This window comes from Podarcis filfolensis (genome assembly GCF_964270895.1).
Source record: "Podarcis filfolensis genome assembly, chromosome: 4".
NCBI lineage: Eukaryota > Metazoa > Chordata > Lepidosauria > Squamata > Lacertidae > Podarcis > Podarcis filfolensis.
The window spans coordinates 80,903,979-80,918,903 of NC_139607.1; the positions used below are offsets into that span (position 1 = coordinate 80,903,979).

The 14,925-nt window shown below is 41.6% G+C and overlaps 1 protein-coding gene across 1 annotated transcript in view; it reads left to right on the top strand.

The window, feature by feature from the left end:
* The window catches only part of MICU2 (mitochondrial calcium uptake 2), a 64,469-nt gene that overhangs the window by 26,050 nt on the left and 23,494 nt on the right, over window positions 1-14,925 (top strand). The window contains exons 2-5 of the mRNA XM_083609216.1: window positions 2,813-2,960; window positions 9,426-9,457; window positions 9,569-9,644; window positions 13,488-13,535. Coding sequence (XP_083465342.1) covers window positions 2,813-2,960; window positions 9,426-9,457; window positions 9,569-9,644; window positions 13,488-13,535 — 304 coding nt within the window. The remainder of the gene's footprint in view (window positions 1-2,812; window positions 2,961-9,425; window positions 9,458-9,568; window positions 9,645-13,487; window positions 13,536-14,925) is intronic.

The window sequence follows — 14,925 nt, forward strand, 5'->3', positions numbered from 1 at the left end:
GTGGATGGACTGCTGACACATTTCAGAATACTTCTGATCTGCATTCATTTCAGAATACTTATGATCTGCATTCAAGTGCTGCATAGTGGTTAGGATAAGATATAGTAAATATGAAAATAGAATTGAACTTTTAAAACCTGGCACTTCCAGTCGAATAGAATTATACAACAATTGCAGTAGATAAAAGAGCATGTGTGTTTTGGAAGGGAAAAATGTGAATCCTATTTATCTTGGAGATAATTCAAGATGAAAGATTTTTTAAAATAAAAATCTGACTTTTATTTTATTTTGCTGCTTTATAATGAAAGCAAGTTTTATGATGGGCAAAAACTGATACAGATATGCTGTATAAATCTGAATAATTCCACTTCTTTAATCACACTCCCACAGCACACTCACCTAATCAGCATTCCCAGGCACACATGTACACCAGTTTCTTTTGTTTTTGTTTTTTGCCCAAATGGGTTTGTGCAGTTACAAATAATTTTTTTCCACCCCTGAACAGGTGCATTGTCCTAGATTTTATAGTTGTTATAACAAATTGGCTTATTAAAAAGGTGTAAGATGTCTAACATAAAATGGGAACATTTGGAGCACTTTAGTCCTGTTCTACGTTCTAAGATTTCATTCCACTTCTACCTTAAATAAGCACTTAAGCATCTTACTAAAACTTCTGAAAGATCAGTAACAGTTTATCACTTTGAGAAAAATATGAAAGGATAGAAGATATCTCCAGAAGCAGTGGAAAAAAACGAAGTTCTTTCCATTTTTTCCTCAGCTTTTTATTATCACATTCCTCATCAAAGACAAGCAGCCGTTTACAAGAATTCTGCTTTAAACAGTCCAAAACAGTGTCATTAATGTTGGCTATAAATGCCTTGAGACAAAGTGAAATGCGATAACTCTTCATGGGTTTTGGTGTCTCAATATCCATAACCACTAGCCAGAAGATTTCAAAGCTCTTCAGGCTGCAAGCAGCTCCTTGGTGTTGAGAGCAGTTATTTATTTGTTTGTTTATTTATTTTTATTTTTATTTATTATTATTATTATTATTATTACTGCTTCAGTTTCTGAGCAGAATACCAGACAGTGGCTTGGACTGCAATCTTATGCACACTTCACTGGAAGTATATTTTCTTGGAAGCATTGCTTTGCTAGTGAATAATTGGGATTTTTAATAAAAAAAACCCCATCTGTTCTTAAGCGATATGCACACAAAAAATTGATTTGTTTTTAAAAAGCTTGGCATAAGCTGCTTATGCAGGTTGCACTAAACTTCCACCTCTGCAAAATTTGTAAATGTCACGCAAGAATCAACTAAACTGTTGATTTATTTTCATGCTGCTGTGTGGCATGACTTCCAGGTACCAACTGTTTGGCCATTGTAAGTGGCATAGAAGAATGGAACTCGTAGCCATTGGGGAGATTGAAGTTGAATTTGAGAGAGGTTTTCGTATTTTACCTTTGTTTTAGGACAGAGTTGAGAGAGGGAGGGTGGCACACACAAAAATTAAAATGGGGAGGGTGAGGAAGGACTTTGCCAGCCCGTTGTCATTTTCACCTTCTAACTTTAGACAAGGAAAAATGGGGAGAAGGTAATCTATTGGAGACTAGATCAAAACACCAGGAAGACCTTTCTGATAGTAAGAGTTGCTCGACAGTAGAACGGACTCAAAAGGTTGTGGACTCTCCTTCACTGGAGTTTTTTAAGCAGAGGTTGGATGGCCATCTGTTGTGGATAATTTAGTTGAGATTCCCGAATTGCAATATGATATGAATTCTGAAGTTTAATAACTTGCAAGTATTGGTGTTTTACCTGACAACTAAAGCAGCATTCATAAAATCCTGTTTAGGAAGGAAAATTCATAATCACAAGTCCCAAATATATGGCTAGATCAGGGATCAGCAATTTTTTTTCAGCAGGGGGCTGGTCCACTGTCCCTCAGACCTTGGGGGGGCAGACTTTATTTTGGGGGGGGGGGTGATGCAAGAGCACCACGAGTCCCGGTGCATGCTTACCTGTGTCCTGCGAGCAGCAGGGGCTGTTGGCGGCGGCGGAGTGATGATGAGTGGCATGCGAAAGGGCTCTGGAGAGGGGCTGCTTAAAATGGCGGCCGCTCGAGTGCTGCTGCTGCTGCTGGCACCAACAAAGCCCAGCCCCTTTCCTCCTCTAGGCAGGGTGGGGAGAAGCCAGGAGGAGGGAGGGAGGAGGCGCTGGCGCCGTGTGAGGGAGAGACAGGGAGAGGGAAAGAACGCGTGTTCTGGCGATCCATGCAGTGATTCCCGGACCGTCCACAGGCCAAATCCAGAAGGCAATTGGGCCTGATCCGGCCCACGAGCCTTAGTTTGCCGACCCATGGGCTAGATGAATGATATTCACCAACTGAAGCAAATGACTTCCTGCAACAGAATATTTATACCATATTTTCAAATACACCCAAGAGGATAAAAACATTTTGCATATTAACAACTCTGGTCTTTTGTGTTAGAGATGCAAATGTAATGTGGTGTATAGTTCTTGGCACTCAGCCCTGAAGGATGATTGTATATTACTGGTTTTTATCTTCACATATCTTAAAACTGTGGCAGGAAAACTCAGGCCCTCAGCTGGATTTGGGATTTGAACTGGGTCCACACACAATTTTGCAAACCGCTGTGGAAAATCCCCTCAGTTTCAAAAATGATTTGCTGCTGCAAAATGGGGAGGAATGCTGCTTGACAAAAGAACTGTAAACTTCTTTCATTAACTCATGGCTGCTGATTGTAACAGTCTGCGAGTTTAACTGTGTGCTACTTTCTCCCTCTATTGCAGAAGGAGGATAATGTCGATGAAGAGATGGCGGAAAAGCTGTCCATCCGAAAGCAACGTTTTATGCAGTTTGCTTCCTTGGAATACGAAGGCGAATATTACATGACTCCAAGGGACTTCCTGTTTTCAGTGATGTTTGACAAATCCGGACGTAAGTTTCTGGAGGGTTTTTGTTTGTTTGTTTCAACTTTGCTGTTAAATTACTGTTAATTTGTGAGTTGTTATTGTGAGGCTTCAGTATTTTCAAAGCAGGAAATCTCTTTGCAGAATCACTTAGCCCAGGGTATTTCCAGCATGGGGACTGGAGATTGCCAGTGGGCCTCAGCCCTCTTTTGGGCAGCCCTCGGCACTGTACCCCATTGCATGGCCGTGATACAGCCTATTGATTGAACCGATTACAGCAGCTCCCAGCGGGCTCAGAACATGGGTACACATTGGAGAGGGAATTAACTAGAGAGAAATGCAGGGTCGAGGCTGAACCATGCAATGTTGTGGGGACAACAGGAAAGAGATGAAACTGACAGTGACCAACCAAGGGCCAGTGAAGGGTGGGAAAGAACACAAGGTATAAAGGATGAGGCTGAGGAAGGGGGAAGAATCACTTCTTTGTAATGTGGATTGAAGATTAAAGTATAGCCAGTGCTTTTTTGCTAAAAAAAATGTTTAGGGGTACTCTCATTCAAATTGTGAAAAATAAATATAGTAAATGGACAAAAGTACAAAGATTCACAAAATGTTTGGGGGGTGCGTATCCCCAGAAAAAAAGCACTGGGTATAGTTATGACACAGGGCTACATACATATAATTTTGTGTTGTTGCTATTATTATTGCTACTATTTGAATGTTTCCTACCTCTCTGTTTCTTTTCCTCCTCCTTCTCTTTTTCTTTTTCTCTTTTCTTGTCCCCCCCCTCTTTCTTGTCTTTTTGATTCCATTTGTTTTAGATATTGTTTTATTGCATTGTGAAAACTTTAATAAAAATCTTTGGGGGGAAAGGAAGTATAAAGGATGGATGGGCTGAGGAAGAGGGAAAGATAAGCTCCTGGAGCTACTGCTGCACTGTCTGGCCCCACCACTTCACATACATACTCACAACCCAACACCCCAGTCCTCCTTCCTACCTGGTATCATCCCAAGTCGAGAAGCCTCTCCTATCTCCTCTGAGGGGAAAGGGCCAGAGAGGGCACTGAAGGAAACTGGAAGAAGATCCTGGGATTCTGTGAAAAGGTTACTACAGTGGTACATCAGTTCTCAAACGTAATCCGTTCTGGAAGTCCGTTCCAAAACCAAAGCGTTCCAAAACCAAGGCGTACATTCCAAAAGAAAGAAATGCAAAATGGATTAATCCGTTCCAGACTTTAAAAACAACCCTTAAAACAGCAATTTAACTATCTAGTTATATATATAGTTAAACAGCTATTTAACTATGAATTTTGCTATCTAACAAGACCATTGATCCATAAAATGAAAGCAGTAAAACATATACAGTGGTACCTCGGGTTAAGAACTTACGGTAATTCGTTCTGGAGGTCCGTTCTTAACCTGAAGCTGTTCTTAACCTGAGGTACCACTTTAGCTACTGGGGCCTCCCGCTGCTGCCGTGAGATTTCTGTTCTCATCCTGAAGCAAAGTTCTTAACCCGAGGTACTCTTTCTGGGTTAGCGGAGTCTGTAACCTGAAGTGTCTGTAACCTGAGGTACCACTGTACTGCAGTCACACAATCAATCGATCAGTAGCTGAACTGGGTTCCACACAGTCACAAAAACTAAAAAAAGAGAGCCGCAAAAACAAAAGCATAAAATAAATAGATAGACCTCAGCGTAACACTCAAAACGAAAGTGTGGCACTCAAATTGGAAGCGTAACACTGAAAACGAAGCACATTCGCTTCTGAAGAAAGTTCGCAAACTGGGGAAACTGGGTTTGCAGTGGTTTGGGTTCCAAGTTGTTTGAGTACCAAGGTGTTTGAGAACCAAGGTACCACGGTATTTGGAGGTGGTGATGATGATATGATAAAGACTGGGAATGTGGAAGAGGAGGCTGCAAAGAGGAAAACCTGTTACAAGAGGAAGAAGAGGATGAAAAGCGTCTGGCTGGTTTGGGGGGGGGCTAGGTACAAATTGTGAAAGGAGAAAAGCAGAAGAAATGGCAGGATAAAACTACTTTGAGGCACATGTGGGGGAGAGAGGGAAATAAAGCGACACGTCTTCCGCACCACGTGCTGTGCATGCAAAAGGTCCCAAGCTCAGTTCCTATATGGTAAAGGACTCCTGCCTAAAATACTGCGGAGCTGTTTCCAGCCACTGGGCAATACAAGTGGAAAATGCATGCAAGTGGGATTTATAGTTCTAATTTGCCTGGTGTTGCCCTACCTAAATAATAGGTAAAGAAAACTTTAAGTTACGGAAAAATTCAGGGAAAGAATTAACACCTTCCTCTTCTCATTTGGCATTCTAACTTCATCACTAATAGTTGGGTGAGGATTCCCATTGTACAAAAGGTTTTTCTTCTTCTAAGCATCCTTTGTCACTTGTAAGCTCTTTTTAGCTGCATGGAAATAATGTGTGTAAGCTCTACGCAAAAGTACACTAGTTTAATCCATCGCCATTATAATACTACTAATTCAGCACTGATGTCAAGTTTAATTTGGAACATTAGTGCGGGGAGATGATAGATGGCAGAAAAGTCCATTGTTAAAATTTATATGGCAAAAGACCACACCTACCTACAGCAGTATAATACTGAAATTTTTACTCTTGACGTGGGTGCAATTGTCGGCTAACACTTACTCTCTTGACCTGTGGAAAATCATTTTTGCTTGTATGTGTACCTTTACGTTTAAGGCCGGAAATGGCCCTTTGCCCGTAACAAAATGTACCTGTACCTGGTTGGTGCTTCATCGTTCTTCTGTTTAAAAACCATATAATGGAATCTCCAAGAAAGGTGGGGATGTTTTGAAAAACATTCAGTTTTATTTCCTGAGCCAAAATTCCATCGCAGGCTTGGAAGATCTGAGGCTTGAAGTAGTTTCCATTCTTTCATGCACATAACAATTAAAAGGGGGGGGGAGCAACACTGTATTTTAGAGCGTTGAAGGTTACATTTTATTGCGGTAAATAAGATGATGAAACTCGGCCTTCGGTTTGCATGAGTAAACGTACTCAGAGTGAAGATGATAAAATTGTAGAAAAGTTGAGTCTTTCGCCGAACCTACTTGGTGTCAACCCCCAGATGCATTCCAAGATTATAAATTGATTCCCAGTACTTCTGCTGTGTAATGGAATGCTGCAATAAAGTGTCGCGCCAGATAGCTTTCACATACCCTTTGCATTCAGGAACTAGGAATACTGTGGAAAAGACACAGTGGAAGAACTTTTTTCCCCTCCTTTCTCCCCACCTGAAAAAAATGCCTTGTTAAACAGGCTGAAGTTTTAAAATGCATTTATTCTACAGCAGTCTCACCGAATCAGTGGCACTGCTTTGGAGTAGTAATATTTATAACTCGCTGCTGAAATCTCTTGCTTCAAGACTTACTTTTTTCTCCTCTGTCACATGTCCATAAATCTCACATATCAAGCTGTTTTATTGGGGTTTTCTCGCACCCATAATCTTTTGTGTAACTGATTCTGCCTCTTATTGTCTAGTACCCTTTCCCTGAAATCATTCCCGTGTTCAGGGTCAAGTTGCTTCCCTCCTGTGTTGTTCCTGCACTTACAGGACCCTGGACACCATTAAAGCAACTGAAGGGTTGAAGCCCAGCTGAGTTGTAAATGTGCTCATGGGTGTTCTAATGTAAGTGTATCCAGAAGGCATGTTGAATCAGAACAGAGGGCTTCACGTTGGGCTGCATTATTCTCGACAGTCTTATGAATATTGATAGCAGCCTGGTTAAGATCACATTCTGCCCAACTCTCCCAACGCTGCATCGTACTTCCTAGTGCAAGGGTGGGGCATATTCCCTCACAAGCAATCTTCCAGGACCTTCATGGCAGGGGTGGGCAGGGCCGTCTGCAAAAGTGAACAGAGCAGCAGATGCAACATTCCTGCCACACACGAGCCAGAAGGTTCTACAAATCTCCCACATCACTAGATAGCTCAGTTGGTTAGAGCATGGTGCTGACCACACCAAGGGCACAGCTTCGATCCCCATATGGGGCAGCTGCATATTCCTGCACTGCACTTCGGCTAGATGATCCTCGAGGCCCCTTCCAGCTCTGCAGTTCTGTGATCCTGGCAAGAAAGAGCCTTTGTCACTGTTCAACAACAGGTTCCAGCCAGGCAAAAGCATTGGAGGGGAGCGAGCAGCAGTGAGAGTGAGTGGTGCCCTGGAGAGAATCTAGGAGGATGCATTTGGCCCATGAGCCAGGGCTTCCCCATCCCTGCTCTGTTGTGAACAAGATACACAACCCAAGTTAGGGCTGTGCCTATAGGACTGAGGTATCTTCACGGCTGTGGTCATAAGGGAGCTGGCTTTGCCTCCTCCCCTTGCTGTACCTGTGCGCACCTTTTTCCTCTCTGTGTGAATAAGTGCTTGATTCAAGGTGCTGGTTTTTGAGCTATAAAGCATTAAACGGCTCAGGACTGCTGTACCTCAGGGAATGTTTCTTTCCATATGAACCGACCTGGACCCTGCGACCATCATCTTAGGTGCTTCTTTGTGTGCCTCCTCCACAAGAGATCCAGAACATGAGAACGGGCCTCAGCAGTGGCTCCCCTAGTGAAATTCTCTCCCGGGGAAGTTCGGCTAGTGCCTGCATTATATAGTGGTACCTCGGTTCTCGAACGTAATCCATTCCAGAAGACCATTTGAGTTCTCTGAAACATTAGAAAACCAAGGCGCAAAGGGCTGTATGCAAATTCAATTGAGAAAATTTAAAATTTAAAAACACGCAGCAGAAGCCGTTTGATTTCTGGGGCGCGTTCAAAAGCATTTACTTCCAGGTTTTTGGCATTCGGGTTCCGAAACATTAGTCAACTGAGACGTTTGAGAACCGAGGTACCACTGTACACCTTTAGGCACCAGGCGAAAACGTTCCTCTTTAACCAGGCCTCTGGCTGATTGATATCTCATGCCCTTTTAAATGTGCTGGGGGGGGTTATTGGTTTGTTTCTGTTCTTGTTTTTCTTATGCATTTTGTGTTTTTTTATATTGTAATTTTATGTTGTGAACTGCCCTGTGATCTACAGGTATAGGGCTGTATACAAATTTAATAAACAAAAAATAAAAATATTTGTTGTAGGGGAGGGTGTGCTATGTTTGGGGTCAGTTTTGCAGTATGGGTAAAACTTATTATCTGCCTCTGAGTGGATGAGCTGGTCTCTTGACTGGGTCTCTGGTGAAAGTAAATTTTGCCTCTTCCCTTCTGTTGTGGTATATAGGACCATGTTCCAGAAACTTACCCCCTCCCCGTACCCCATTAAGAGTTGAGTTTGGGAGGGGGCAGGGAATATAACTCTGCAATCCTCACTAATTTCATCAACATCATGTTGTTCAGATGCCTGATTATCGTCTTCTAGAGCAACTACTCTATTCCCAACTTAAGAATGGAAAGTGAAATACCGGTAGACAACAAAAGAGGTTTAAAGACTCTGTCAAGGCAAATCTTAAAAAATGTAGTAGAAACACTGACAACTGGGAAACACTGGCCTGCAAGTGCTCCAATTGGAGAACAGCCTTTACCAAAGGTGTCATGGACTTTGAAGACACTTGAACTCAGGACAAAAGGGAGAAATGTGCTAAGAGGAAGGCACATTTGGTAAACCCTCACTGTGATCAACTTCCACCCAGAAACTTATGTCCCCACTGTGGAAGGATGTGCAGATACAGAATTGGCCTCCACAGTCACTTACGGATTCACTGTTAAGACCATGTTCATGGAAGACAATCTTACTTGTCTACAAGTGATTGCCAAAGAAGAAAGAAGAAGAAGAAGACTTCCAAATGTATCTCCATGGCCAAAGGTCATGGAGGCTAGGAGATGTAGTGCAGCACATCTGGAAGGCACCAGGTTGCAGAAGGCAGAGGGGCTTTCCAACTTCCCATTCATGAAAGACAAACCAAGCCTCCATCTCACATGATTCTCACTCATTGCATTGGCACTACTGCAGCAGTGAAGGAGGAGAGAGGAGCGCCCCATCATGCCTAAGGAAGGGGAGGGTATAAAACAAAGCATGAGGGGCCATGGCTTGCCACATCATTGCCATTTGGTCCTGCTGCCCCAAAGGCAACCATTGTTTGTAGTGATGGTCTTTTACTGTAACCTGCAATGATAAGTCTTTTGTTGCCCCATGATGACTGCTTTTTGTTATCCTGGTTCTATGCACAACAGGTGATGCAATAAGTAGAAAGTTAAGTTAATAAAAAGGATAAGAAATACCTAAAAGTTTTATTTTATTTTATTTTTGTTCGTATTGCAGGAACATTTGAACAGGCTGTTCCTATTAGTTTTGAACACTGCTTTCCTGAGCATTGTGGGAATTAGAATATTTTGAAGTTGGCAGTTTGGTTCTGTTTCATATTACTTCCATTCTCCCCATAAAAGAATCTGAAGAAATGCCACAGAACTTGATCAAAGTTTTGACTTGCAGATGATTGAGTGATTTTTTTTCTTTTACAGGTAAAACTTTAGCCAAGAAACTGACAAAAAAGGTAAGCAAAGTGCTCCTGCTGTTTTTCAAGAGAACACTTGTTCTTTCTGCTACTTGTTTTAATGGATTCCTGTTTCACGACTAACTTGGTATTTATTTTGTTTGTTCAAAGGAGGTAGATTCGACTCTAGGAAATGTTGCAAAGACTAAACCAGGGCCAACTTTTTTTAGAGACCTCGGAGATAAAGGTAATGGCTTAAGTCATTAGTGGAATTTGTTTCTAAGGGAACACTGTTCATTTCTAAAGATGAATTCTCAGGGTCTGGAAATTCTTATTGATCTGTGTAGGCTGAAATGAATTATTTCTTTAGGTATTGTAGCTGTTTGTAAGATTGGGAATGTAAATTTAGAAAAGGGAGGCATATTTACAAATTCATTACATTACCCCAAAGAACTCTGGTTAGCAAGCAGGGAGACTTGAAAGTCTATGGTTCGTGTTTTTTTAAGGAAACCATGATGTTGGAGAGCAATAATTCTAAAAATCATTTTTGAAGTGTACTACAGTATGGGAAACCATGCGATCCGTTAGGGGTCCCTGGGCTACATTTACATTGGGGTATCATTAAATTGAGCTCTGCTCCATGCATTGACTAGCTGGTACTAGAGAAGATCTGCATGGCAATGTGCTCCAAAAGACTTGGGTGCCTTTGATTTGACATCCCATGGCCAGTTACTAAAGTGTGGCTTGCATACATTACTTTTATATGCAAAGGATAGCTGTCACCCAGAGAAGGTTGTGAAATTCCACCAGAAAAGGGCTGGGGGCAAGTGGTCGAGAGGGTGGATGGATCCTCAGTTCCGCTAATAGCAGGAGGTGATCCATATCATCAACAGAGCATCTGTCTAGGGATCTGCCAAACCAACCCAAACAGCACAGACGGAATGTACCCTGTATTGAGAAGAAGGTACATAACAGCTTGCACACAAAAAATGAAACATACACATGCCCTTGATCCTATGTTGTTTGATCTGAAGGAAAACCAAAAGCTAGGAATTAGGGCCCCTTTAGGGAAAGACAGCATGTCCTGTTACTACATGGGCACAAGCAGGGAGAACATTTGTTTATGTCCATAGCTCTTCTAATTCCAGCTTACATGTTCTTAAGACTTGTGTGAATCTGTGATCTTTATACAGGCTTAACATTTCTGTAGGATCCTTGGTTATCTTCAGTTACGGTGATGATATTCCACTTTATTGAGCTGCTTATTTGAAAGGTAGAGATATTGCATGGAATCACCTACAAGCGTAGTTTATTTATTCAGCACTTTTTGAATGGATTTGGGCTCCCCCTCCCACCTCCTCACTAAGCCACTTCACTGTTCTCTAATTCTGAGGCTTCACTCTTAAAACATTATGGATTTTTCAAAGTGGGGAATCTTTATTTCTAAGCATCTAGAAGAAGCTGGGAATCCACAGTTTACCCCATACCAATACCTTATCAAGAGCATGAACACTCATTGGATTTTAGTTGAAGACAATTATGCCTCCTAGTGGAATGTCTGTAACTCCCCATTTTATCATTTATTGTTAATTTTGTGTTTTGTGTGTATCTAAAATTTTTGATAATTGCAAGTATAAACGTCACAATTTTTAGCCCTCTTTGTTAGAAGTTAGAAAATAATTACACTCAGATTAAAAGGTTTGGTTCATGTGTGCTGCATCATCACCATCTCACTGTGTTAAAGTTCTGTAATTTTTAATTCTGATCACATGGATACATGATTCTTTTCTTTTCTATGATTGCACCTTTGTAATCTTTGAACAAAATAAATTATGTTTGCTGTTTTGAAATAAAGCACATTCCAGAAAGGAATTCCGTTTAACATTGGATAGAATTCTCTGGCAGGTCTATGGAACAGCTAAGTAAAAACTGTGATGAACTATTATGAAATTGAGTCCACAGTAAAAATGTGCTTCGAGTCAGCCAGATGTATGTTGACAATAATAGGATCAACCACGGGCAGAAAAAATGTAAAATATCTTGTGACTTTCAAAAAAACCCAAACAAATCCTTAAGTAGGTTTAGTAAAAGAATTATTTGCACAACTTTTCTGAAAATAGCCTATTGCAGTGTTGTACTTTCAAACTGTAAATAGCAAGAGAACCCACACTTTGAAGTGTAAAACAGTATTTATTTCATTTAAAGGAAATGAATTCAAAAGGTTGGGAGCCATGTGGAAACGGTATAAGCTTACAACATAGCACCTGCTCCATGTGGGGGAGGTAGTTGTCTTTAACCACTCGCTGGAGCATTTAAACCCAGGTTTTACAAGTGGTTACTCTGGGGCTTATTTGTTTATTATTTCCATTTCTGAACCTCTTCCTCTGAAACATATTGAAGCGATTTAACAATAAAAACAGCAACAATTAAAACATATATGAAACAATCAAAACAACTGCCTATATAAAACCATTTCAGATCCAATACAGATACAGGCAGAATCTAACCACAACATGGTCCTGAGGAGTGCTATATTTCAATTGAGGCACAGGTTAACGGCCAAAATTCCTATTGCCTTTTGCTTCCATTCCAATCCTGTGAAATGGAACTGACTGTATTCAGTTGCCTCGCCCAGCTATGACAAAGTTGTAAGGAAAAGTCAGGAAACTCAGATTAAAAGCAACAGAGTAAGAGATGTGCTTTGAACATTGCAGGACCACCATGAGAGGCCCTCTTCCTTGAGTTCATCCCACAGCACTTGTGTAATGTTGAGAGACCAACAACTATGAGCCAGGTTCCCCAGAGTGCTGAAGAAAGACCCTAGCTATCAGCCCTGCTTTTGAAGTGGTGGATCTGGAAACACTACATGGTTATCGTTGGAGCAACACAGAGAAAAGTTGTTTCCACCATGCAGACATAACATTTTAATATTCCCCGTAATCTGACATAGATGAGTAGCCACTTTGATTCCTCCTGCTTCTGGACAGTGCTGGCGCTAAGACAGACACAGCGCACTGCAAGTTCTTAGAATGCTACCTATCTAAATTCATTTACGAATTATTGCTGGCAGAGTGCAGTAAGCAGGAATATTTTTTGCGAGTCATAAGGAAGGCTGTTTGCCTATCAATTTGCTAAATGTAAATTAGAGAAATTGCTTCCCTGTAGATAGTGGAGTTAAAACATCTGCTTTTAACAGGTTCTTCCATTATGCAGGATGGTATTTGGCTTGCATGTTAAAAGTAGCCTGATTATTTTTTTTAAGTTACTTATATGAGGCCACTCTAAAAAAAATCAAAAATCCTCAAAGTGCTCTTACAGGACAGGAGGGATGCTTCAGATTCTTTTGTTGAAACCATACTTCTTTATATACATCTCTATCTTTAGCTGGCATGTTGCTATTTTGACACTGTCGCATCTTTGTGTTTGTTCAGGCTGTTCGTTTAAGTCGGCCTTTCAAAGGGAGGTGGTGGAATTTTCCTTTAAAAAAGGAAGGGGGGAAACACTTTCACCTTGCAGAAAGGACGTGTTCAGACCTTTTTTCTTTTCTTTTTTTTAAGTGAAGCCTCTTCTTGGCTCTGGGCCCAGCAGCCCTATCAGTGCAATCTAGCAGCTTGGCAGCTTTGTGTTGCCATATTCCCCTTGAGACTTAGAGAAAATCTGGTCTTCGCTTTTCTAAGACTGCCAAGGGATGAAATACTTTGATCCTTCAGAGTAACGTTAGAGTAGCTCTCCTCCCAGGTACTAAATATGACAAAGCACACTTAATTTATTCATCCTTCGTATAAACACGGAATATTTTCTGCGAAAATCCAAAGATTTAGTGCAGACCTTTTATTAATGCAAAATAAACCCAAGTCTCTTAATGAGACATCAACATGACGGGGGATTGTAGAATAAGAAGTTCACTGCCAGAGCACTAGAATGGGGAACAGAAACATCTGACTTGACTGATAAATAATAGCGACTACCTCCTTTATTTGTTACGCAGAGTTAAATGGAATAATCTTTACAAAAGTGGTTGATTATGCAAGCCACATTAGTATCCTGATTCTGAATTCTGTAATTTTCACATTTTACTATTTTGTTTCAGGATTGATCTCCTACACAGAGTACCTCTTTTTGCTGACAATACTCACAAGTAAGTAGTTTGCTAGTTAGCTGTATATTGTAGTATGAAAAAATCACTATTACTAGCTTCCATGTCACTAGTGAATTTTCTTATAACATAAAAATCCAACTTCAAAGTTCAGTCAATAAATTACTTGCAAGAGTAGCGATGAGTGAAACAACCTTCCCCTCCATTCTTCTGAAATTGGAACAGCTTGGAACAGACTAAACAATTTCCACGCATACTGGGAAATGGCTTGCCTTATTCCAGGGAAATGTGGGGCAGGGTGGGTGTTTCAACAGGACCTGATTTAACTCTAGAAATATGACAGGGCTGTGTACTTCTGTTAAGCACCCATTCACCTACCGTTCTCCCAAGCTCCTTCCTCCACTCACCTGCTTATCTTGCAGCTGCTATAGCTCTGGAGGTGGCAGCAGGAGGGGAGAAAGAGGGGGAGATCCTCCCCCACCCTCACCCCACGTGCCTGGCACTGAGATACAAACAGCACCGAGGTTGAAACTCTAGGAAACGGTAAGGGGAAATGAAAGGGTTTGAAGCTCACAGGTCAATGGGAGTGGCAAGGTAGAAAGAGCTTGGGAACCATAGTGCTCACTTCGTACATCAGGCCTGCATTTTGAGCTGCACCAGCATCCAGCCACCCCACCCTCTTCTCTCCCTTTCCCCAGAATGCCTCTAGGCTCACATGGGCCTAGAGGAAAGGAGGAGAGTGGGGCAACTGGACACCTGTGCCTTGGCTTCCGGCCATCCCCTGGAACTCCAAAGGAAAGGAAAAGGGACTGTGTTGCTGCCTGGTAAACTTGGAACTTGGGCAACAACGGGGCATGTGTGTCTATTTTCCTGCAATTTTTTTAGGGTGCACATTTTGCTTGGGTTTTGCACCTGTTTGTTTGGGGTAAGGGTGTTTTGCCTGCTTTTTTATTTGATTGTTTTGCCTGTTTGGAGATGATACTGGTTGAGAGAGCGTTTGGGAATTGGGTGGGTATGTCCAAACTGAACAGGTTTTTTTAACACAATCCACGCAAGTTGTGCAAACTAAAGTCCCATGTCTATGCAGAACCTCCATGATCTGCCACAGAAAACGGTGTTCTGTTAGGTAGGTGCAAAGACAGAAGTTCCTGTCTTTGGCATGAACTCAAAAGTTGAGTTTCCAAACCATGAGATGAGTTGGACTGAATTTTCTCATTTCTGTGCCCCCGTCAATCCCTAGGTCTCAGGAGCTTTTTTTGAGTTGTACTGTCATGCTTTTTCTTTTAATTCGCAAACTTCTGTGCACCCAAGGAGTTCCCATGACATAAAGGTATGCAGGAATCGCTGTCTACCTTATATTTGGCTGGCTGTGTTTCATTTCCAAATTCAAACGCGGGCAGCCACCAAAGTTTGCTATTCGAAGGAATATATG